The sequence below is a fragment of the Podarcis liolepis genome (assembly GCF_965112155.1).
Source record: "Podarcis liolepis genome assembly, chromosome: 10".
Classification (NCBI taxonomy): Eukaryota; Metazoa; Chordata; class Lepidosauria; order Squamata; family Lacertidae; genus Podarcis; species Podarcis liolepis.
In genome coordinates, this window is record NC_139562.1 from 4,339,651 (window position 1) to 4,365,146 (window position 25,496).

General features: G+C 42.8%; 1 protein-coding gene across 5 annotated transcripts in view; it reads left to right on the forward strand.

Annotated features, from left to right (window-relative positions):
- LOC310687028 (C-type lectin-like) overlaps window positions 1–17,086 on the forward strand; it is a 36,133-nt gene extending 19,047 nt beyond the window's left edge. For 2 of the 5 annotated variants that reach the window (XM_083461657.1, XM_083461658.1), the window contains 5 exons: window positions 7,509–7,566; window positions 10,104–10,198; window positions 10,699–10,845; window positions 14,537–14,648; window positions 16,891–17,086. In XM_083461657.1, coding sequence (XP_083317783.1) covers window positions 7,509–7,566; window positions 10,104–10,198; window positions 10,699–10,845; window positions 14,537–14,648; window positions 16,891–16,961 — 483 coding nt within the window. In that variant the 3' untranslated portion in view covers window positions 16,962–17,086. Of the gene's footprint in view, window positions 1–7,508; window positions 7,567–8,992; window positions 9,093–10,100; window positions 10,199–10,698; window positions 10,846–14,536; window positions 14,649–16,890 lie in introns of those variants that run through there. The other 3 variants (XM_083461656.1, XM_083461655.1, XM_083461659.1) reach the window with 2 other exon arrangements.
- The last annotated feature ends 8,410 nt before the right edge of the window (window positions 17,087–25,496 follow it).

Sequence of the window (25,496 nt, forward strand, 5' to 3'; positions counted from 1 at the left end):
GAAACTACTCCATTCACGTCTCCCATTACTATAATTTTTTGATCCATGTATTCAAACAGTCTTTCTTCCAAATTTTTGTAAAAATCAGTCTTATTTCCATTAGGTGCATAGATCCCGACAATTATTAATTTTTCACCTTGCCATTTGATCTGGACAGCAATAATTCTTTCTTCTTCATCCTTAAAAATTTGCTGGGCTTCAATTTTGTTTCTTACATATAATACAACCCCTCTCTTTTCCCCTTTGTCAGAAGATATGAATTCATTTCCTAATCTTTTATTAATCAACATTTTCCTGTGTTTTCTTGCCACATGTGTCTCTTGCAAACAAATAATGTCCAAATTTTTCCTTTTTAAATATTGTTCAATTTTATTTTGTTTTTTTCCTGTCATTCATTCCATTAATATTCCAATTCCATAGTTTCAGCGCCATAGTAAACACCTAAATAAATTAATTTAAATTATTATTTTTTATAATCTGTCAACGTCTTCTTCTTCTTCTTCTTCTTCTTCTTCTTCTTCTTCTTCTTCTTCTTCTTGTTCCTCCTCCGTCTTTTCCCCATTCTCCTCCTTCTTCTCTTCCAAATGCTTCCCCCCTAGGGGATCTACTCCTCCAACTGCTCCTTTTACTTCTTCCTCTTCTTCTGTTAATTCCTTGTATCTTCTCTGGAATTTACCCACTTCCTCAGGGCTAGTAAGTCTGTGCTTCTTGCTTTTATAAAAAAAGGAAATCCCCTGCGGGAATTCCCATTTAAATTCAATCTTGTTCTTCTTAAGAATTTGCACCAGTGGTTTATATGGGTCTCTTCGTTTCAACAATCTAATTGGGATGTCTTTAAAGGTGATTATATGGTTCCCATCGATATTTAGTCTTTTTTATCTATTTTTTTGAAGTATCAAATTTCTCATTTCTCTATCTTTAAAAGTAATCAGGCAATCTCCTGGCACTTTCCTTGACTTTGTTGTTCTTACTCTCATCCGAAATGCATTTTGCACTGTTCTCGCAACCTCTTCATTTTGTAACTCTAACCATTGTGCTATCTTTGTTATTAATTTCTTTCTAATGTTCTCTCCTTGAACATCAGGCACAGCTCTCAGCCTGAGGTTCACTTCCCTCTGCCTCAATTCGTTCATGGCAATTGCATCCCATATCTCCTCCTGTGACTTGTTGATTTCCGATAGTCCCACTTTGATTTTCTCTTCCTCACGCTTCACTTCCTTCATTTCAGTTCTTGTCTTCTTCATCCCTTCCTCTAGGGATTGTGTTCTTCTAGATACCTCTTTAATTTGACCTTTCAGCTTGTTTACAGTCTCATCAATTTTTTTATCCATTTTTCCAATTCTCGTATCCACTTGTTCTAATTTTTCTTCTAAGTGCTTTTCGCTTTGCCTGATTTCTGCAAACATTTTTAATATTTCTCCCTTGAAGTCTGATTCTTGTTTTGATCCTCTTCTATCTACTGGTGTTCCCCCTCTCCTCCTTTCTTTGGTTGATGAGACATTTCCACAAATATGCTTTAAACACTTCTCACATAATAATCCAAATTGAATTTATGAAAATAAATTCTCACCACCACTTACTACACAACCTTATATAAACCTTGCCCAAGGTATAAATATATCCAATTAACTTCAAGTTTGGTATTCAATATCTTTTTAAATTTGTAATTTAGTCCTTTATTAATTCTAATTTCAAATCTTCACTTTAATGTCCAATTATCTTTGGCCCAGTCGGATCCTTAAACTTAGAAAAAGTGAAAACTTAAAACCCAAACCAAATGAATATGTTCTTCTTGCCACCAATTAGGCTATTCCTTTTGAAATCCTAGAACTCCATTTCTAATCAAATTTTTAATCCAGTTTTGTTCCAGCTGTGCCGCCAAAAAAAAGTTTATTCTACCCCTAAAAATCAAAGTTTAAAGTTTAAAATCTTCTGCCACCAATTAGGCTATTCCTTTTGAAACCTTTATAATCAGGTTGTAATTCAAATTGTAATCCAGTTTAGATTTATAATCCAATTTAGTTTTATAATCCACTTTAGCCTCTTAATTATACCAAAGAAGATTTAAAAATTTAAAAAGTGTTCTCCACATAAAAAATAATATCCAAATGTTTATATCCAAATAAAGGGTAATATAATCCTTACACTTATATCCAAATGAAGAAGATCCAAGCAAATACTCCTCTGCAAAAGCCCAGTAATGAGGAAATAGGGAAAAAAACCAGAAAAACCAAAGCCCTTCTGAAGGGTAAATATATATATATATATACACCAAACCAAAGAGAACAGAAAAAACAAGTGAGAAAAACAAGTTGTAATTTCTCTTCTGACCACCGGGGGCCCAGACTCAAAAAATTAAGCAAGGAGTCTATAAGTCAAACTTTACTTAGAGTTTTTCTAAGAGAAAAAAACCCCAAAGGTAGCAGTGGCCAATGAAAAAATGAAATAAGTCCATCTAAATAATAACCCCCCCAAAAAAGGATATGCAGAAATACCCAAAATAAATCGAAAAAAGATCCTTTTCATGATTGTCTCCGTCTGTAAAAAGAAACAATGGAGTCGGAAGCTCTTCTTCCGTTGCGCAGTTTTTTAAAAAGTGAAACTGGAAACGTTTTCTCTTCTCTTTTCTCTCACAGTTACAAAGAGGACCTTCAAATTCCAATTTTAGTCCCTCTGTCCCCCCTTTTAACTTTGTTTCTCCTTAAGTTATTCAGTATCCTCTTTAAAAGTTATTTCTTTGTCAGTCAAATGGGGGGGGGGGGACAATAGCTGCTAGTGGCAACTCACTTCCCTTTCTCCAGCTTTGCTTGTATGATGCGTCTAAGCTGATTGCAGATGACGGCTGACCTCCGTGTTTATTTATTTCGTATCCGAATCCTTCTTGATATTGCAATCCGCTTTTTAAAATCAATTTGGGGTCGAATTCCTTGCGTTCGAGAATTAAGCGCTTCCCCTGCAAGCTCGGGGCTTCGTTTTCTGGAGGTAGCTATGGCTTCCCTTCAGCCCACTCCCCCGCCGCACTCTTCGCTCTTACCGGGAGTTACCTGGCGTCCGGGTGGTCTGCATTTTCGGCTTTTGCGGGAACCTGAGTATCTGGACACCCTCCAGGTACTATTTCTGGGGGCCACTGCACCCTGTGGCACCCCTAAATCCACCCAAAACCCCGGGATTCTTCACTGGGGAAAATCCCCGCTTGCGATGGGATCGCGCTCAACTGGAAGTCCCGGTGCTGGAGGAGACTCTTGAGAGTCCCATGGACTGCAAGAAGATCAAACCTCTCCATTCTGAAGGAAATCAGCCCTGAGTGCTCACTGGAAGGACAGATCCTGAAGCTGAGGCTCCAAGACTTTGGCCACCTCATGAGAAGAGAAAGATGGAGGACGCAAGGAGAAGGGGACGACAGAGGACGAGATGGCTGGATAGTGTTCTCAAAGCCACCAGCATGAGTTTGACCAAACTGTGGGAGGCAATGGAAGACAGGAGTGCCTGGCGTGCTCTGGTGCATGGGCTCACGAAGAGACGGACACAACTAAACAACAACAACAACAAACCAATAAGAACTCATCCGCTCCTCTTATTCATGCTCACCAGATGGGCAGACTCACTAAAAGAGGTGATCAATCTCTTTTAAGAGTCTTCATACAGCCTCATGTTCAGTAGGATAGCAATGCGCTGTGTCAGGGATTTTTCAGCCTTTATATAGTTTCACTATGTCTAAGTCTTAGCATAGCTTTCGTCACACTGATTCCTCATATTATCTTTGTGAACAGTTATTTGTCTCAACATGTCCTCAACTCATCCAAACATGTGGTACATCCTGCTTATCCATCCTGTTTTGTACATTCCATTAGCTGGTTCAACAGTCCCTCTTTCTTTATCTTCAGAATCAAATAATCTCTTTATCTTCAGAGTCACATACCATCTGGTTTTACTCACACTCAAAACATACATATCCCCATTCATACTCTAAGACACTCACACAAGTAGGCCACCCAAAATAACCCACGAGTTTAGTTTCTCAGGTGCACTTTCAATATAAAATAACTGTATGAAAATAAATGAATTGGATTGCTGTATGGATCAGGGACTGGATAAAACTGGAAAAGGAAGAAGCATTGGACTCAGAAGGTTACAATAACAGTTTTGGATGGCATGCATATTTATGGTATGGGAAAGGAAAAGTGCATAAAGGATTCTACAATCATATAATTAGGAAATCATTAATGAGGGTTTGGGATGTGGGTGGAGCTTTGGGTTAAACCACTGAGCCTAGGACTTGCCAATCAGAAGATCAGCAGTTCGAATCCCCACGACAGGGTGAGCTCCCGTTGCTCTGTCCCAGCTCCTGCCAACCTAGTAGTTCAAAAGCACCTCAAAGTGCAAATAGATAAATAGGTACCGCTCTGGCGGGAAGGTAAACGGTGTTTCCGTGCGCTGCTCTGGTTCGCCAGAAGCGGCTTAGTCATGCTGGCCACATGACCCAGAAGCTGTACACCGGCTCCCTCGGCCAATAAAGCAAGATGAGCGCTGCAACCCCAGAGTTGGCCACGACTGGACCTAATGGTCAGGGGTCCCTTTACCTTTACCTTATGAGGGTTTGGGAGAGATATAAAGATTTGATAGAACCAAAGACAACTTGGTGGCTCTCACCAATTGAAGCTTTGTTGCTCAAACCACTTGGCAAGAAGGGGAAGTGGCTTACATACAGTGATTTATTAAAAGATCAAGAAGGAAAAATGAAATTAAAAGAATATGAGGTAATAAAAGACCATTTTCAGAGTTGGCTACATTATAGGCAGCTACATGAAATGTATAGAGAAGACAAGAAGAAAGGATTTAGTTACACCACTTCTAGATTTCAAAAGGAAGACATAGAAAGGAAGGTGAAGCTGCTGAAGGGTGCATATAGTATTCTTCTAGAATGGGAAACAAAAGATGAGAGGTGAAAAAGGTCATGATCAAATGGGCACAAGATATAGGACATAATATACAATTTGAAGATTGGGAAAAACTGTGGAAAACAGGCTTAAAATTTACAGATTGCTCTATTTTGAAAGAAAATTATATTGAAATGATGTACAGGTGGTATATAATGCCAGTACAGATAGCAAAAATGGATTGCTGACTTTCTGAATTAGATAAACACACATCAATAAACGAGAATTTTGACAGAATGCAGAGTAAGGTTTGCAGCCTTCTCTAGATTCAGTTCCAGTCTTTGGCCTTCATTCAACCCAATATTGCCTCTAAGCAGCTGCCTAAAACCTCAGCGGCCAGTCTTGATTCAGATTCATTTCATGGATAATTACTGGCCCAAAGTCACCCATTGAGCTTCATGGCTGAGTGGTGAGTTGAAACATGGGCTCTCCCAGACCCTAGTCCAATTGTTTCTCCATTATTTTCTAATATTATATTTCCTGCAATTTCTGCTGCCTGGACGGCTGCTCATCCATAGAGCTTTCAAAGGAAAGTGGTCTGGGTGTGCTTTTGGGTTGAGTGCATCTGTCCGATTATTACAAACTCATAATGAACATGACACCCCCATACTCCCCACAATATTATCTATAAATCCTCTGAAACGATCGCAAACAGGAGAAGTTAAAGTTGCCATGATTTTCAGCAACTGAAGCAGAGAACGAAAGACAGACAAGTGAGTAGCTTTCCTAGATTTCTTGTTGGGTTTTTTTTGCCCAGTCCTTGAAGAGGTGTTCAGTGGCACCAGATTCTCACAGCAGTTTTGAAGTGGAACTAAAGGGTTGTTTGTTTGTTTGTTTGTTTTAAAGGTAAAGGACTCCTGGACGGTTAAGTCCAGTCAAAGGTGACTATGGGGTTGCAGCGCTCATCTCGCTTTCACGCCGAGGGAGCCAATGTTTGTCCACAGACAGCTTTCTGCGTCATGTGGCCAGCAGGACTAAACTGCTTCTGGTGCAATGATACACTGTGACGGAAACCGGAGTGCACAGGAATGCCGTTTACCTTCCTGCCACAGCAGTACCTATTTATCTACTTGCACTGGCATGCTTTCGAACTGCTAGGTTGACAGGAGTTGGGACAGAGCAACGGGGGATCACCCCGTCGTGGGGATTCGAACCGCCAACCTTCTGATTGGCAAGCCCAAGAGGCTCAGGGGTTTAGATCACAGTGCCATTGCAGAGATGAAGCCAAAAGTTGGCAAATTTCAAAGCTGGGGAGGTGTTTCAGCTGGGGAGCAGGTGCATTCAACACAGTCAGAAACATTAAATCTCAAACGTTGATGTTATATTTCATGGCAAAGAAATTAAGAGTCAATAAAACACATTCTTTTCAAATGAGAAAAGGAAAATCCCAAACTGTCATCGGAAAAGCAAACTTCTCTGGACCATCAATTAAATTTTTTTAATCTAGGGGGGAGAGACAGACAGACAGAGAGAGAGAGAGAGAGAGAGAGAGAGAGAGAGAGAGAGAGGTACTGTATTAGGCGAATATGTTTGAAGCCTTTTTTCCAGCTTTGTTTCAGCTCGGATCATTCTCCTCCACTGGAGGTTTTTAAACAGAGATGATGATGATGATGATGATGATGATTTACAGCCCACCCATCTGGCTGGGTTTCCCCAGCCACTCTGGGCAGTTTCCAACAAGATATGAAAAATACAATGAAACATCAGACATTAAAAACTTCCCTAAACAGATTGGGTGTGTCAGGAAATATTTAGCTGTGGTTTCTGTTTCACAGGGAGTTGAGCTAGCTAGACGACCCTTGGAGTCCCTTTGCAACTCTAGAACTCTATAATTCTTTGAATCCTATATTTCAACCACCTAAATTTCACCAGCCCTCTAGTTTAAGCTTACTACATGATCCCCACTGCCAACCCAGAGAGACATTCCAGGAATCAGGATCCTGGAGTCTCAGAAGCTAGGGTTTTGGTGTGTTTTTTTTTGGTTTGGTTTTTTTTTTTTTTTTTTGCTAGTGATCAATCTAGTATCCAGGGAATAGGATCCAGGAAAATCCAAACGGGAAACCGGTTTAGGTAAAAATGAAAGAAAAACATTTTCAGAGGGAAAAGGGAGGTGGGGAGGAAACCAAAATATTTTGGGACAATGAGGATACCTTAAGGTCCACCTGAGCCCTGATATCCCAGCTTGAGAGAGCCAGCTTGGCAAAGTGGTTGGGCTTGGACCTGTGAGACAAGGGTGTTTTAATCCCCACTCAGCCTGGAAGCTTATTGGGTGATCTCGGGCCAGTCACTCCTCTGCCTAACCAACCTCTCAGGTTTGTTATGAGGGTGAAATGGGGAGATGAAGAACTATGAACAGTGTCTGGAGCTCCTCAGAGGAAAGAAAGTGGCATATAAAGCCAATAAATAAAGAGGAATAAACTTGACTACAACAGAGTCATGTCAACTCCCAGGAAAACAAGTATTTTCTTATAGGGTGGGGAACTGGATACAAGATAGGAAACTTAGTCTACTGGAGAGCGAGTGTTCTCTATGTATTCCTTTATCTTCTTCTTCTTCTCTCTGCAAGTACAGATGGGGCCAGTCACTTCCTTCCTTTCTGAACTCCTGGTCATCACCTTTCTCCTGCAAGGTACATCCAAGCTGGACTCCTCAATTTCTCTTTCAGATGAGGCAAGCCAAGATGAAACAGGATGGCTTGGCACTCAGGTGCAGTGGGGGTTCCTTCCTGCTGGTATGCAGTGGTGGAGCCATCACTTAGTGGTGGAGCATAGACTATGCATGGTAAAGGTCCTACACTGGACCCACAATATATCCAGTTAAAATGAGGATCAGGTGGCAGGTAATAGTAAAAACACTTCTCTCCTAGACACACCACAGACACAAGGTCTTCCCGTAACAAAGAAGTCCTTCTGGCTTTGTTTTCCCCAAATCACTTTTCTCATGGAGGAACAGACTATCAATGACTATCCAGGACCAGTAGAACATGTCCTGAGTACAATCTACTGGGGATCAAGCATGACAGAGTCCAATTGTCCTCATGCCCTTGAATGTGCATCTAGCACCTCCTTCAAGTGCTTCTTGACTCCTCTTCCCAAATTACCGGTAGTCTTTGCCTGTATCTATAGCTGTTGCATTATAGTCATCACACCCTGTGTGATGTCACACAAAGAACTCCGCACACAGCGTTGAGCAAATCTGTATCTGAATTCAGACCTACTCTTCCCCACAAGAAGTTATATTTTATGAAATCAAACCTTTATTAGGCATTATGCAAATAAAACCATAAAAGAGAAAATAACATGTAAAAGCCTTGAAATATATATAAAAAGGCAGCAGTTGGCTACATACATATATATATATATATACATATAGAATCAGTGGTTTTCCTTGTTAACCTGCTCCTTGGAGGGCTGCTACCAAAAACTCAGCTACCCCCGCCGTTACCCTTTGGTCAACGTCGGATAGGCGGAATCCCACACATTCACCTTGCTGGGGTTCCAGACCACCCAAAAGAGGGGACAGCACGCGTTGACGGAGCGTACTGTACAATGGGCAATGAAAGAGAATATGCTCTACAGTGTCCGGGACATTCATAGAGCATCTGCAGAATCTCTTGTTTCTAGGGATGTTTTGATATCTTCCCCAGACAAATGCTGAGGGAAAAACATTCAACCGGGCCAGCATAAAAGCCCTACGTTGGGCTGGGATTATTAATTTAGTGACGTAATTGGCTCTGCTATCTAAGATATTTAAATCATAGAATATGGGGGAGCAAATTTTGTTTACAGCTGCCATAATATTTTGTCTCTCGACATCCTTTAGTCTAGTTAGGATATTATGGAAAATGTATTGCTCATTAGAATTGTACAGGGGCCCCAGCTCGATGCCTAAAGATTCAATCTTTTTTTCGAGGTACTGATACCATCTTGATTTATAGGAGTCTTTGAGCAAATCAGCGAGCAGGCTTGATGGAGAGCAGCGAAAATGGCAGCGTAACCAGTACTTTATTGAGGTGGACCAGGCCCAGTATATATTTTATATACATGGCACATCCACACTGGAGGAAAATGTGGAGGTCTCACCATTGATGTAGAGATGTCCACATGACGTTCTCCTCACCCCAGTGCTGTCCTGGACCTTCCCCTTTTAAATGCAGTGAGGAGAGGTCGATTCCTGGAAAATCCAGATAAGAACACCATCAACACCACTCTATGTGAAACGGAAAAGATTTGGGCCAACACTGTGGTGGGGTCCATATTTTGTTCCAATGTGGATAATCCCATAGGTGAATTAGGTGTTACAGGATTTAAGGGGTTTAAGGGGATAAACTTGTTGAACTCAGCTTGTATAGGATTGCATTTTCTACTTTGTAATTAATCATTCACTCAAGCAAGCAATTCAACACAAATAACTCAGTATAAATGTTTAAATATAACCATCTTCAACTATCTAAAGGACTGACACAAGGAAGATGGAGCACACTTGTCTTCTGCCGTTCCAGAGGGTAGGACTCAAACCAAAGACAGGCGATTCCAACTAAACATCAGGGTTAACTTTCGGACAGCAAGAGCCGGCAAGAGCCGGGTTGCCATATTTCAAACAGTGAAAATCCAGACAGAAAGTTGTTGAGCTGTTGTTGCTGTTTGCCCCAAGTTGCTGAGCTTATTTTGCAAAATCACATAGATAATTTACATTTTTGAGCTATTTTTATGGAAAGCTTTTGGCAAAATCACATTGATAATTGACGTTTTTGCGCTATTTTTATGGAAAGCTGATGAAAACGACACTGCCAACATGGGTTGCCACACGTCCAAATTTCCCCCCGAAATTTTGACAATTTTTGCCTGGACACTGCTACCAACTGCAGTGTTCCAGATATGTCCAGGAAATTCAGGTTGTATGACAACTCTGCATTCGACAGAGGAATGGATTCCCTCAGAAGCCGGTGGACTTTCCTTCATTGGAAGTTTTAAACAGAGTTTGGTTGATGTTCTTCAGTTGTGATTCCTGCTTTGCAAAGTGTTGGACTATTGGGCCCCTTCCAATTCTACAGTTCTATGATCCTATGATTCTAAGTGTAATTGAAATTCGTTGATTGTATTTAAATTACAGTTAAGGGCATGACTTTGCTACACCCCCTCACCAAGATTTTCTCTCCTCTAGCAGGTGCAGAAGCAAGTCCCTGCCCAGAGAAATGGATGTTCTTTGGTGGAAGTTGCTATGCATTATTTGAGAATCCCCTATCTTGGAATGATGCAGAGGTAAGAAGCTATTCTTGGAATATTGCAGTCTGTTCAACTACTAAGAAAATTCTCAAAGTATTTTCCTAATAATCTTCTCAAGGAGTAATCATGACCCAATGCACTCAAAATTATAAAAGGAAGGTACGCATTTATGTGTTGTACATAGCGTGGTGGTGGGAAGAGAAGGTCTATTTAAAAACTCAAACCACTAACTGGCAAAACGATCTCTTGTTCTTTCTATCTGATTTGTTATCAAATAAAATTCAGTGCTGATTCCATAGAGGCATAAGAGTCTATATCACACAAAGTAGATGTAAGTAAAGATGTCGTTTCTAATTTTGCAATCTTTATGCTCAAGAATGTTTGAGCTCACCTGAAGCCCTAACCCTAACCTTAGATACTTTGTGGGGCTGATCCTGCCAACCCAAGCTGGCCACTGAAATTCATCCCCCTGGGGTGGGATGGAGTCAAAGAGGGCACCCTCTAGGGTGAAAACCTTAACTCTTTGTCTTTCTCAGGCAGATTGCCAAACACAGAAGCAAGGAGCACATCTGGCTTCCATCCTTGATGACCACGAGATGAAGACAATAGCAGCCTATATTCGTTTCAATCAAGAAAAAAAATCTGCGGTCTGGATTGGGCTGTTTGCCCACAAGGCGAGTGAGGTGTGTACAGGAAGCTTCTAGTTTTGTTTCGTTTTGTTTCTTCTTCTTCTCCATATTCTGTGGCCAAGGAAACTGCAGATCGAAAGCTTAGGAAGATGCCGTTGAACCAAGAAAGTGTGCCCTACGTTAGAAAAAGAGGCCATTGTGCCAGAAATTTTCAAATATTTGAAAATTCACTGCCATGCAGTGTGGAGAACAGTATCCCCATCACTTCTTCAACTAAATGGAGAGAAGCCTTCCCTGAGGTGGGGTGAAGCAGTCATGGCAGAACCCCAAGAGGTGGCACCGCCACGGTCACCCCACACCACCTCTGTCAATAAAAGAGAAAAGGTGCTGGCAGCAGCGCCTGCTACTGGCAAGATCATGTGTGACCTTGTCAAAATCTCGCGAAAACTTGCTGGAACCCGTCCTGCTGCTTCGCAGGCACTGCCACCCATGCCTGGTAAAGGAGGCTTTGGCAGCAATGAGGAGGGGCAGCAAATTGCCATTTCTCCTCAGGTGGTGGAACAGGACGTGTCATTTCCTGCTCTTTGCTACTTGGGATAGGATCAAATTCCACAGAGGGAAGGAGAAGGTCCAAGGACAGTGAGGGAACAAAGGCCACTCCATCCTTCCTTATTGTATTTTAATATTCTGTTGGAAGCCTCCCCGAGTGGCTGGGGAAACCCAGCCAGATGGGCAGGCAGGGTATAAATAAATTATTATTATTATTATTATTATTATTATTATTATTATTATTATTATTATATGGAGGAGAGGCAACTCTGCCATCACTGTTGAGGTGCTACAGCCTCTTAACTTCCTCCTTCCCAGTGCTCCTGTCATAAGAGCGACAGCTAAGTTCTTTTTGGATCAGAGCATTTTCAAGAAAGACAGAATGACACAGATCTCTTCAGAGTACAACCCTTTATTGATTAACTGGTAAGAGCTAATAAGGGCTCATTCACTCCTCTCATTCATACTCACCAGATGGTTGGACCCACTAAGAAAGGTGATCAGCCTTTCTTAAGAGTCTGTTGGGTGGCTTTCCTCTGCAGTCGGACAGCCAATGCACCTTGCCAGGGCTTTGCAGCTTCTTAAATAGTCTCCTCTCTCATAGGAATCAATGTTCCCTTTGTTACGCTGGTCCCTCATGATGTCCTCATGAAGAGTCTCCCACAGTCTTGCTTCTGTCATGCTGCCATGCTGTCTCCATGAATTCCTTGCTTGTTTCAACATGTCTTCAGTTTGTCCTCTAATTCACCCAGACATTTGGTACATCCTGCTTTTGTTGCAGTCCATTAACTCATCCATCCAGTTTTGCCCAGTCCATTAACTGGCTCAATAGTTCTTTATCTTTGACTCAATAACCTCTTTATCTTTTGTCTTCAGAGTCACGTACCATCTGGTTCTGCTCACACTTCAGACATATCTCCATTCATACCATTTGGCATACTAGATATATCTTCAGTTATACCATAAGGTCATTTTCTGGCCTCACACTCCATCATGTTGAATAGGGGAGAATTGGAAGGTCAAGAAATTGGCAGCTCTTCCCCAGCTCAGAATTTAATCCAAGCCATAGAAGAATTTTAGGGACCTTAAATAGACTGTAGTCCTCCACTGGGCTGGTTTGTTGTGTTGGTTTTTTGGAAGGTGCAGCACAATTCCTCTGCATCATCTTTTAACAGCCTATTGTTTCCTTTGTTTTTCTTATTTTCTGATGGTAACAGCTGTTCGACAGTAGAATGGACTTAGATTCATAAAGGCCATAGAATCATAGAACTGTAGAGAGGGAAGGGAGCAGAAAGGCCACCTCATCCAAACCCCTGTAATGAAGAAATCTTCATTGAACCCACAACCCTGAGATTGTCATGAAATTCTACTCATAGTGATCCAGAGCAGATTCCAGCACATAGTTAGCAGAGTAAAAATTTAAACACGTTGCAGGATTCCCAAAAATAGACCCGAGGCAATTAATACTTCACACAGCAGAGCTTTACTGCTACTGAAGGCAAATGAGCATAATGGTCACAAATCCAATACAATCAGGATTGGAACAGTCCATAAGAAATCCAGTTGCAGCAGACTTAAATTTACAATCACATGTTGTTGTTGTTGTTTAGTCATTTAGTCGTGTCCGACTCTCCATGACCCCCTGGACCAGAGCACACCAGGCACTCCTGTCTTCCACTGCCTCCTGCAGTTTGGTCAGACTCATGTTGGTCTCTTTGAGAACACTGTCCCACCATCTCGTCCTCTGTCGTCCCCTTCTCCTTGTGCCCGCCACCTTTCCCAACATCAGGGTCTTTTCCAGGGAGTCTTCTCTTCTCACGAGGTGGCCAAAGTATTGGAGTCTCAGCTTCAGGATCTGTCCTTCCAGTGAGCACTCAGAGCTGATTTCCTTAAGAATGGAGAGGTTTGATCTTCTTGCAGTCCATGGGACTCTCAAGAGTCTCCTCCAGCACTATAATTCAAAATCATCAATTCTTCGGTGATCAGCCTTCTTTATGGTCCAGCTCTCACTTCCATACATCACTACTGGGAAAACCATAGCTTGAACTATACGGACCTTTGTTGGTAAGGTGATGTCTCTGCTTTTTAGGATGCTGTCTAGGTTTGTCATTGCTTTTCTCCCAAGAAGCAGGCGTCTTTTAATTTCGTGGCTGCTGTCACCATCTGCAGTGATCATGGAGCCCAAGAAAGTAAAATCTCTCACTGCCTCCATTTCTTCCCCTTCTATTTGCCAGTGACCATGATCTTCATTTTTTTGATATTGAGCTTCCGACCATATTTTGCGTTCTCCTCTTTCACCCTCATTAAAAGGTTCTTTAATTCCTCCTCACTTTCTGCCATCAAGGTTTTATCATCTGCATATCTGAGGTTGTTGATATTTCTTCCGGCAATCTTAATTCCAGCTTGGGATTCATCCAGCCAAGCCTTTCGCATGATGCATTCTGCATATAAGTTAATTAAGCAGGGAGACAATATACAGCCTTGCCGTACTCCTTTCCCAATTTTATATTAAAGCTGTATATTAAAGAAATATTATATTAAAGCTTTTATATTATAAATAATATTTCAAATTCCCCTATACCCCTCGTTCCCCTTCACCCATGTTTGATCTCTCTCTCTCTCTCTCTCTCTCTCTCTCTCTCTCCTTCTTCCATCTTGTTGTGTTGTTACAATTTAATCATTGTTCAGCTGATTCTTTTATTATTTCCTTGCTTACCCCTGTGCATTTTACACGTTATCTATTAATATTCCAGTTTTGGAACCCTATTTTTTCATATATTCCTTCAGAGAGTGAAGGAATATATGTGAAGGCCCCTGTCTCTTTTTCTTTTTTCTAAAATAGTTTTTATTAAGTTTCTTACAAATATAACACGTACTACGACAAAAAAGAAAGAAACAAAATCACAAACTTAACAAAAAAGTAAATAGGAAAAAAGAGGGGGGAAATACATGTCAACAAACACCTAAGCAATACAAATTAATTGGTTATTTAAATTTCTAACATCATAAACATGTTTTGGACTTCGTCTGATCCCTCCCATCTGAATTTCCTTGTATTTAAATGCAGCAGTTTTCTAACATCATTATTAAAACACCGTATTCCAATTAAAATAAAATTTCTTAACTTATCTTAAGGTTCTAAATCCCAATTATTTAACTAACTCTTAATTTCCTGTCTCTTTTTCTGTCTCTACAGATCCCCAAGTGGCAGTGGGTTGACATGTCTCCACTCCCATACACTGCATGGGCACCCGGGGAGCCCAGTGGGACAGGTGGCCTTGAGAAGTGTGCCGAACTAAAAACTAATGGTGAGAAGGGTGTGTGTGTGTATCACAATATGCCTTTGGGAGTGCCAGCAGTCAGCTTCTTCTATACTGTGTGCCACTCGTGGCCTGGTTGAAAGCAGTCCAAGGGTGAGTGCGTAGAGAAGAAGAACTTGTCCCTAGCCACCTCCTACCTGAGCAAACCAGCAGGTCAGTTGGCCATGTCAGCAGAAGGGAGGCTTTCACGAACCAGTGACCTGCCTATTCAGTATGGTGTCGTGGTTAAGAGTGGTAGCCTCGTAACCTGGGGAACCAGGTTCGCGTCTCCGCTCCTCCACATGCAGCTGCTGGGTGAACTTGGGCCAGCCACACTTCTTTGAAGTCTCTCAGCCCCACTCACCTCACAGAGTGTTTGTTGTGGGGGAGGAAGGGAAAGGAAAATGTTAGCCACTTTGAGACTCCGTAAAGGGAGTGAAAGGTGGGATATCAAATCCAAACTCCCCTCCTCCTCCTCCTCCTCCTCCTCCTCCTCCTCCTCCTCCTCCTCCTTCTTCGAGAAAGTCTCTTGGGTCCCAATGGAGCAGGAAAGACAATTTATGTATGAAACCGCGACTGCATGGATGAAGAGTGGCAGATTTCAGTGGATGGATTATGCCAAAATGGCAAAAATGACCGGAAGAATCAGAAATCAGGAAGACCAAAATTCTAATAAGGAATGGGGGAAATTTATAATTTATCTTAATAAACCATTGTAAACAGCTAAAATCTTTAGTAGGATTGGAAGAACACTTGTAGTTTAATGGCGAATTTGGGATACAATGGAGAGGTAAAACATTTGGAGTTGGATTATTATAAAAGATGCAGGAGAAAATGGTTCATAAAAGGACCCACAAAGGGGGGGGGGGAGTTCAGGAGGTTCTTTGTCTTTATGCTGTATGTTGGATATGTGATTGTAAAACTTCGATCTGAAATTAGATAGATGATAGATAGATAGATAGATAGATAGATAGATAGATAGATGATATAGATAGATGATTGATAGATAGATGATAGATAGATAGATGATAGATAGATGATAGATAGATAGATAGATAGATAGATAGATAGATAGATAGATAGATGATAGATAGATAGATAGATAGATAGATAGATAGATAGATGATAGATGATAGATGATAGATGATAGATGATAGATAGATGATATAGATGATATAGATGATATAGATAGATGATGATAAATGATAGATGATAGATAGATAGAGAGAGAGAGAGAGAGAGAGAGAGAGAGAGAGAGATATGATAGATGATAGATGATAGATGATAGATGATAGATGATAGATGATAGATGATAGATGATAGATGATAGATGATAGATGATAGATGATAGATGGATAGATAGATAGATAGATAGATGATAGATAGATAGATAGATAGATAGATATAGATGATATAGATAGATGATGATAAATGATAGATGATAGATAGATAGATGATAGATATAGAGATGATAGATAGATAGATGATAGATAGATAGATGATAGATAGATAGATAGATAGATAGATAGATAGATAGATATAGATGATATAGATAGATGATATAGATAGATGATAGATAGAGATAGATAGATGATAGATAGAGAGAGAGAGATGATAGATAATAGATGATAGATGATAGATGATAGATTATAGATAGATAGATGATAGATAAATAGATAGGGAGAGAGAGTCTCTTGGAGGTGCCCCAACCTGCTTTGGTTTATCCAAGCAGCAGCAAGGAAAACACAGGCAGAATATTCTTGGGTAGTAAATGCAAAATGGTAGCTTCAACCATGTGCTCTAAGCTTGGAGCCCATGTAGCCATGTCTTTCTTGACCATGGTGCAAGGGGGGGGGCGACAAGGAGTGAAGACTTCACTTACTCCCTCATCAGAGAAGAGGGGGCATGACCTAGTGAACCCAGGAGCACACCTCTATGATCTTAACCCATTCATACACAAACTAACATTCATGCACAGTTATGTTTGGCTGAAATAAATAAAACATTAACAAAAAATACAAAACCAAACTGAACCATTTCCTACATAAATCACTGCAGTCCGGAATTGTCCTAGATTCTGTCAATTACAATGAAAACAAAAATCGCTTGGTCAAATGTGTGGAGTGGAAACTGTCATCCAATTTAATTTATCTGGATCATTTTGCCAGGTCTGAATTAAGATTTTTTCCAGCGGGAAGAAGCCATGAAAGGACAGGGATACCTGACACCTTTTCTCTCTTTCCCCCTCTAGATTACTTGCAGTGGAATGACCGTGACTGTGAAACTGCCCTTTCCTATCTCTGCAGATATTCCAGGTACTGAGGGCAGCCGTTTATCAAGGCTTCAACACGCTCAGTGACCTTTGAGGAATATGGAGCTGAATTCTGCCTTCCAATGCCCCTTCCCCATAGGCTGCCTGTGGGTCAGATCTTCTCTTCTCTGGCCTCTGATACTAGTAAAAATCAGCACAAGGGCTTGGAGTTTCTCTGTCTCCTCTCCTTTCGTCCATTCATAGCATCTTTGGTTTACAGAAGTTCTGGCATCTCCACCTGAGTGTCGTGGAGAAATTGCTTTTCTGCCCCAAGGGGAACATTTAAAAAAATTGTTGTTGGTTGTTGGCATTCCTCTGTCTTGAGAGACAATGGATTGCGCTTCTGGGGGTCAAACTTCCTGGGTGGAAGTCTGGACACAGTGTACAGAGGATACAAAAGTCCTGCCCCACTTGTAAATGTCCTGTTGCCCTGTGCTTCTGCATCAGTTTGTGTCAGGGAACTGCCATCAGCTCAGAGGCGAGAGGTGGAAGGTGTCAGGGAACTGCCATCGAAGCTAGAGGCGGAGGGAAGGCTCCAAAGGGATGCAGGAGAGGGTCCCAGTAGGGAGAGAGGCAGCCCATCTGCTGGGGAAGGAAATCAGCGTAACACCAGTGGAGAAGGGGGGCAGATGGGGGAATCGGAGAGGAGGCTCCAAGACTCTTCGCCGGAGACCAGCGGGGAGAGCACGGGTCCTCCGCTGCCCACACCCTCCCTGCGCAGAAGACTTCCGAGCAGGGAGAGTAGGAGGAGACTTGGCGTCAAACAACTTTTATGCTGGAAAAGGTTTAAGAAACGCCCACTGACGGATTCTGCCAGCGACTGAGGCAGCCACGATGCTGGAGGCTGTTCAGTCAGAAAGGGTTTAACCAGGTAACCTCACCAGCAGTGTGTCGCGTATTCAACGCGGCGTTTTCAGCAAAGCATTAAGAGTTCCAGGTTTTTCAGTGCAGTCCTTTTTAATGTGAGCTATTTACAGGCATTTACAAAAGAAACAGTCCATACAGAGTACTTACAAATGAATACTCTCCACCACAGCACCACCACACTACAGCACAACCACCACCCCCTGTTAAACAGGCTTTCCTTTTTAAAACAGGTGATAGCCAATTACACTAATCACACTCCTGCTGAGTCACTCTGACCCAGCAGAGTATTGCATCATCCTGTTGAAGCCTGTAGACTTATCCAGTATCCTGCGAATCCCAACACTCCTCCTTAAGTCAAAGGCTTGAGACCCAATAATTCTCTTAAGTCTCGAAATTTAGGAGCATCCAAACATTTTGTATACAAATCTGCCACATTACATTTTGTGTTACAGTGCTGTACCTTTAACACATTTCTTTCCAAACATTTTTCACATTTCCGTATCTTATCGCAATATGTTTACTCTTGCTCTTAAAGTTCTGTTGGTTAGCAAGTTGTTGTGCAGCCATGTTGTCACTTAGCACAGTGATTGGCATTTCAGAAGGTATTCCAAGCTCTTTTGTTAGGCAAGCAAACCACTCTATTTGTGACACACATTCGCTTATGGCTGAGTACTCTGCTTCACAAGTACTTGTGGCAACAAATGTTTGTTTCTGGGATTTCCACTGAACCAGGGCATTTCCAATATATATGGCATAGCCAGTGGTAGACTTTCCATTTTCTCTGTCTCCCCAGCTGGCATCAGCGTATGCATACACTTGCTGATCATGTCCTGTATCCAGCACCAGTTTGTAATCTTTTGTGCCTTTCAGATACCTTAGAATTCTTTTAAGTGCTACCCAATCTCTCTGAGCCGGGTCTGCACTTCTTTGGCTTAACATGTGCACTGCCAATGTTATGTCGGGTCTTGTCCAACAACTTAAATATAACAACGAACCCAACAGAGAATGAAACGCTGTTGCATTCTCACATTTTTGCCCTTCTGGTTCATTTTTGTACTGGGTAGTTATGGGAGTGTCAACCTCATTTGCCCTCTCCATTCCATATGTCTTCAGTAATTTTTCGATTTTTTCCTTCTGACTCAGAGAGTAAACGCCCTCTTCATTTCTCTGAACCTCTACTCCTAAGTAATTTTGAATCTCTCCCAAATACTTCAGTTTGTATTTGTTACCTAGGCTGTTTATAAACCAAGACACTTGCTTTTGTGCAGTTGTTATTAGACAGGTATCATCAACATACAAAAGTAAATAACAAACACTTCCTTGCACCATTGCTGAATATAAACAGGAATCAGCCAGGCTTTGTTTGAATCCCATCTTTTTCAAAGTTGTGTCTATGCATTCATGCCATAGACGTGCACTTTGGTGTAACCCGTATAGTGCCCTTTGCAGTTTTAACACCATGCTGTCTTTTTCTAGCTCATAACCTGGTATTTGCTGTAAATATACCTCAGCGTCAATAGGAGCATTTAAATATGCTGAGGCAACATCAAAATGATTAACTTTTAACCCTCTCAGACTTGCCATTGCTAAAACTGATTTTACTGTTTCAGCCTTTGCTGTTGGGGCAAACACTTCATCGTAATGTATCATTTTCCTCTGTGTAAAGCCCCGTGCAACCAACCTGGCTTTCCTCTGACAACTACCATCAGCCAGCTTTTTCACTTTAAAAACCCACTTACAGCTTATGGGCTTTTTACCTTTAGGCAATTCTGTAGGTACAAACACATTGTTGTTTAGCAGAGAGTTATACTCTGCCTGCATTGCCTTTAACCACGCCTCTTTCTGTAGAGTAGGTAACTCTTGCACTTCTTCAAAGTTTTCTGGCTCAGTTACACAAACCTGGTTTATGGTGGCTGGGAACCCATAACGGTCTGGAGGTTGACCTTTATTACTTCTTGCAGACCTCCTTGGTTCATTAATCTCACCCCCTGGGCTACCTTCAGGACTGCTTTTGGGGTGGATTGACTCTGGAGATCTACCTCCTCCTGTCCCTGTTGCACTTTCTTCTCTCCCCTGCTCCATGCTAGCAGCTGGAGAAAAATGCTCAACCTTTACTTCCTCCCTTTCAGTTTCTTTGGGAGAGCTGCCAATTCTTAGCTTTGTTTTAACTGCCTTATCAGGTATGCTCGGCAGTAAAACTTTTTCTGGCAGCAGGTTTGCATGTATCTTGGGCCAATTTCTTTGCTCATTAAAGCTGGCTGATCTACTATAACTCAAAAGGTTTTTATCATCTTCAAACCTGTAGGCTTTCGTACCACTTTCATACCCAAGAAATAGCAACTGCTGTGCCCTTTTCCCACCTTTTCTTCGGTTTTTCACAGGTATGTCAACCCATGCCTTAGTCCCAAAGATTCTTAAATGTTGCAAACTGGGACTTTTGTTATAGAGAATTTTATAGGGTATGTCATCTAGTACCCTTGACCACAAGCGATTCCCAATATAATTCGCGGTCTTAATACTTTCAGCCCAGTACTTAATTGGAAGATTTGCATCTGCTAACAATGCTTTCATTTGTGTCTGCAATACACCTCCCCTACGCTCTGCTACTCCGTTCTCCTGAGGCGTGGCCACATTGGTAAGCCTATGTTTAATCCCTTGGGAACGCAACCAGTTTCTTAGGGAGCTTGCCATAAACTCCCCTCCCCTGTCTGACTGAATAGAGGACACCTTTTCACCAAGTTGCCTTTCTACCCTTCTTACCCAGAACTTCAAAGTTTGGGCAACGTCAGACTTTTGCTTTAATGGATAGACCCAGCCAAATCTAGAAAAATCATCCACTAGGATCAAACAGTACTTGTTGTGGGAGACACTAGGTGGAAAAGGACCAGTTACATCAGCATGAATCAACTCCAGTGGTTTTTTGGTTTCTCTCTGGCTTGCTCTTGCTACTGGGCAAGCCCTGCTTTTAACCTCCTTGCAGATATTGCAGTCTAAGTAATTATCACATCTTTTTATGTTTTTCATCCCCCCCCACAACTCCAATGTTTTGTTTAGCACCTTATAGCTAGCATGAGCCAGACGCCTGTGCAGGAGATGAATACACATATCATGGGTCGGGACATTTTGCACATTCGCAACCTTAGATTCACACTGCAGTACATACATATTAGTCCTAAGGCTAGCATTTGCCAACACTGCCCCATTTTGCTTTATCTGGCACTGATCTCCCACAAAATTTACTTCAAAGCCTGCTTTTGCCAAATCAGGAATGCTCAGGAGATTGTTTTGCAAACTAGGCACACACAACACATTCCTGAATGTGTGTCCCAGCTGTGGGAACACAACCTCCCCCTCACAAACCACATTAGCTTTCTGGCCCGTAGCAAGACTTACATGTTTTTTGTTTGAAGCCCTAGCATCAGTTAGCAGTCTTTTTCTTTTACAAAAGGTTTGAGAAGCTCCACTGTCCAGAACCCACAGCTCCTCATTTTCTTGACCATCTGCAGACACCCAAGCGGTAGACTCCCTCTGCTGCCACTTGTGCTTCCGCTGTTTTTGTTGATTTCTCGGGCAGTCCCGCAGCAGATGTCCACTGGACTTGCAGCAAAAACACCTTTTTACTTTGTTGACCACCGGCTGGTCTGCAGCAGCTCCTCCTGGCTGTTTCTCCGGCTCCCGACACCTCTGCTCTTCCCGGCTGTTGTTCCCTCTGGGATGCTCCAACAGCTGGGCTGAGGTCATCTTTCGCTCGGCACGCCTGTCCTCCTCTGCATACAACCGTCCGGTCACGTATTCCAGAGTCAGCTTATCAGTCTCTACAGACTCGAGGGAGTTGACCAGCATATCATAGCTGTCATCAAGGGAACTCAGGACTATAAAGACTTTGTCCTCTTCCTCCACAGGCCTCCCTCTTAAGGCTAGCTCCTGGAAACAGCCTGTTAGGAATTTTAGGTGGTTTACCAGGGAGTCCCCCGGTTTCTTCCGACACCGGTACAGTCTCCTGGTCAGTGTTATCAGCGAGCCAGCTGTCTCTCGCACATGGACAGCCTTGAGCGCATTCCACGCCTCACTTGCCGTCACCTTATCAGCTACGTAGACTAGCTGGCTGTCGTCCACTCCAAGGATGATCGTAGCCAAAGCTTTCTCATCCTTTTCAAGCTGGGCCTCTGCTAGTGCCAGCTTTTCATCGTCGTCCTCATCCTCCTCAGGGGGCTGCGGTGTAGTTTCCACCACCTTCCACAGGCCCTCACGCTTGAGGAAGTGTTGCATGTGGACCGACCAGATGCTGTAGTTCGTGGCCGTCAGCTTCTCCAGCAACACGCCAGTTCTGGACTGCTCCATCCCTGCAGCTCACCTCCAGCACCCACGGCTATATAACTGCCACCTGTACTCTTGCGCAGCGGAAGCGTGCTGGGCCCATAACCCTGTCGCGTATTCAACGCGGCGTTTTCAGCAAAGCATTAAGAGTTCCAGGTTTTTCAGTGCAGTCCTTTTTAATGTGAGCTATTTACAGGCATTTACAAAAGAAACAGTCCATACAGAGTACTTACAAATGAATACTCTCCACCACAGCACCACCACACTACAGCACAACCACCACCCCCTGTTAAACAGGCTTTCCTTTTTAAAACAGGTGATAGCCAATTACACTAATCACACTCCTGCTGAGTCACTCTGACCCAGCAGAGTATTGCATCATCCTGTTGAAGCCTGTAGACTTATCCAGTATCCTGCGAATCCCAACACAGTGGTGGCAACTTACGCACAAGCAACCCCTAAATCCATTACAGAAGGGCAGCTGGATTACAGAGAGCCTCCAAAGATCGCGGGAAGCAGCACCTCCTCAGCGGAGGAGGGAGGTCCTGCCTCTAGTGGGGAAGAGCTGCAGGGCTCGGAGGATGCAAGGAAGAGCCAAGGCACCGTGCCTGAGCAAAGCGGGGAGAAGGGAGGTCCCCCTTTACCCAAGCCTTCCCTGCACAGTAGGTTTTCGCGCAGAGAGGAGAGGCGTCAGATGGGGGTCAAGAGACTACTCTGCTGGGGAAAGTTTAAGGACCGTCCCCTCTCAGATTCTGCTAGTGACTGAGCAAGACATGGAATTGAGGCTTTCTGCAATGTAAATGCTTCACACCAATCATAAAGCTTTTGAAAAGACCAGTGAGGGATCTTGCCTGTTCGCTCTCAAGCAACCACCTGATAGGCACAATAGAAATCTGAGAGTCCCTCCATATCTTCTGCAAATTGCTCTGCAGCTGGCACACTCCATTCCTCCTCTCCACGCCCTGGGAAGGCCCATAGTTGGCCATAAAGGGGCTCATCCCCATGGACACATGTTCAGCGTTGTTATACGCAAACTCAGCTAGCGCCAATTTCTCCACCCACCCAATCATTCTGCCTCTCACTGACATCGCAGCGTAGGTACTGCTGCAATATGCCGTTCGCTCTCTCGGCCTGCCCGTTGGTTTCTGAGTGCCTAGCCATTGAGAAGCTCACCTCTACCTGCAGCAGGCTCATGAGTTTACGCCAGAACCGCAAGGTAAACTGTCTTCCGCGATCAGAGACGACCCTTAATGGAGTTCCATGCAGCCTAAAAATGTGATCCACAAACAGCTTGGCTGTCTCCTTGGCTGACACCACATGGGAGCAGGCCACAAAGTAACACATTTTGGTCAGTAGATCAACCACCACCACCACCGCTGTCTTTCCCCTTGACTTGGGCAGATATGTCATAAAATCAATGGACACCACCCCCAGGGCCTCCCCGGTGTCGGTAAGGATTCCAGTAACCCTGCTGGTGCAGTTCTTTCCCCTTTGGCCCTCTGACACCTGTCGCACCCTCAGATATATTCCCGTACATATTCCCGTACATTACGCGGGAATTTCTTTAGGTTCATTCAAACTAAAGTAATATACTAATATAAATGGAATAGTTGCAGGTTTCTTCTTCGGGGAATTAATCACCTTATCTAAAAATCTAATAACTGCTTACCATGTATAAACCACCACCCCGTGTATGACACCCCCTATTTTGGGGACACAAAATTAAGAAAATGGGGGGAGATTGCCCAGAGTTGTTGAGCTTTCTTGGGGGGGGGGATTGCAAAATATCACACACCCGCAAGACTGACGATGGCAACTGCATGCATCATCAAACCCGCCAATAGTCTGTCCGCTTGCTGCCAGTTGCTGCCCAATTGCCGCTGCAACAGCCAATTGACAGCAGCCTTTGCCGCAGCCACCAATCACCCACCCAATTGCCACAGAAAAACTCCTGCTTGCGGCAGCAACCAATTCCCCCGTCCCAACGCTGCACTGTCCTTTTATAAAATGACCCCCCATTTTTGACATTATTTCATAAGAAAAAACCCTCGTCTTATACACAGAAAAGTACGGAATGTCCTTTGGATCATGGAGACATTTCCTTCTAGCCAAACATTTCTGAATCATCAGTCCACTGTCCCTCAGACATTGTGGGGGTCGGACTATATTTTTTAGGAAAAAAAGAAGGAATTCCTATGCCCAACAAATAACCCAGAGATGCATTTTAAATAAAAGCACACATTCTACTCATGTAAAAACATGCTGATTCCCTGACTGTCCGTGGGCCGGATTTAGAAGGCGATTGGGCTGGATCTGGCCCCCTGGCCTTACTTTGCCTACCCATGGATTAAAATGAAGAAAATGGCACATTCTAGGAACATTTAGAAAGGTGAGTACAGTGGTACCTCAGGTTATGAACGGGATCCGTTCCAGAGGCCCTGCCGTATCCCAAAAATTCTGTAACCAGAGGATCACTTCTGCTCACATGCGCTGCAGAGCGTTTCTGCGCATGCGCGAGTGGCAAACCCACTTCCACGTTTGCCGCAGCCGTAACCCGAAGATTCCGTAACCTGGAAGTTACGCAACACGAGGTATGACTATTGCTGACCCCAGAAGAAGGGATGTTTCCTCCTAAACACTCTGGGAAGCCCAAGAAGAAACTGGGTCAACTCATGAGTGTTTACAATTAAGCTGGAGATGAAGGAAAACTTCAGGGGCTTTGCAGCATCTATCATTTGAAAAACTAATTTGTAAATGAAGGCAAAAATAAAACAATGGTTTGATGGAAACAGCCATCACCCTTCAGGAAGTACAGGATGCTGGGAGCCAAAGAAAAGTTCTGAGAAGAAGAAAAAGAAAAGAAAATGGTGGCTGGCCAGGGAAGAGGGAGATAATTGCTCTGGTCAGGACCTTAACATCTAATTGTCTCCTGGAGGCCTGGAATTATGGTTTGGGATTTATTTATTTTAAAAAACTCTGCAGCCTCTCGATCTTAATTTGCAGAATGCCTTCCAGGATGCTATTCAGTTTTCCTTAGAGCTTTAACCATGTTAAAGTTTAAAATAGGTCTGTTTTTGCTCCCACATTTCAGGGGTTTGGACTAGGTGAGCCGAGGGGTCCCTTTCAACTCTACAGTTCTATAAATGCACGATTCTAATAAGAATATTTTTTATTATTTGTATCCCACCCACCCGACTAGGTTGCCCCAGCCACTCTGGGTGGCTTCCAATAAATATAAAAGCACAATAAAACATCAATCATTAAAAAAACAACCGTCCCTGTACAACTTGTTAGGTAGATTTATTGCTTTATTGTTCGGCGCCCAGTCACGCTTCCCCTGGGAGCCTCTGTAGATCGTAAAG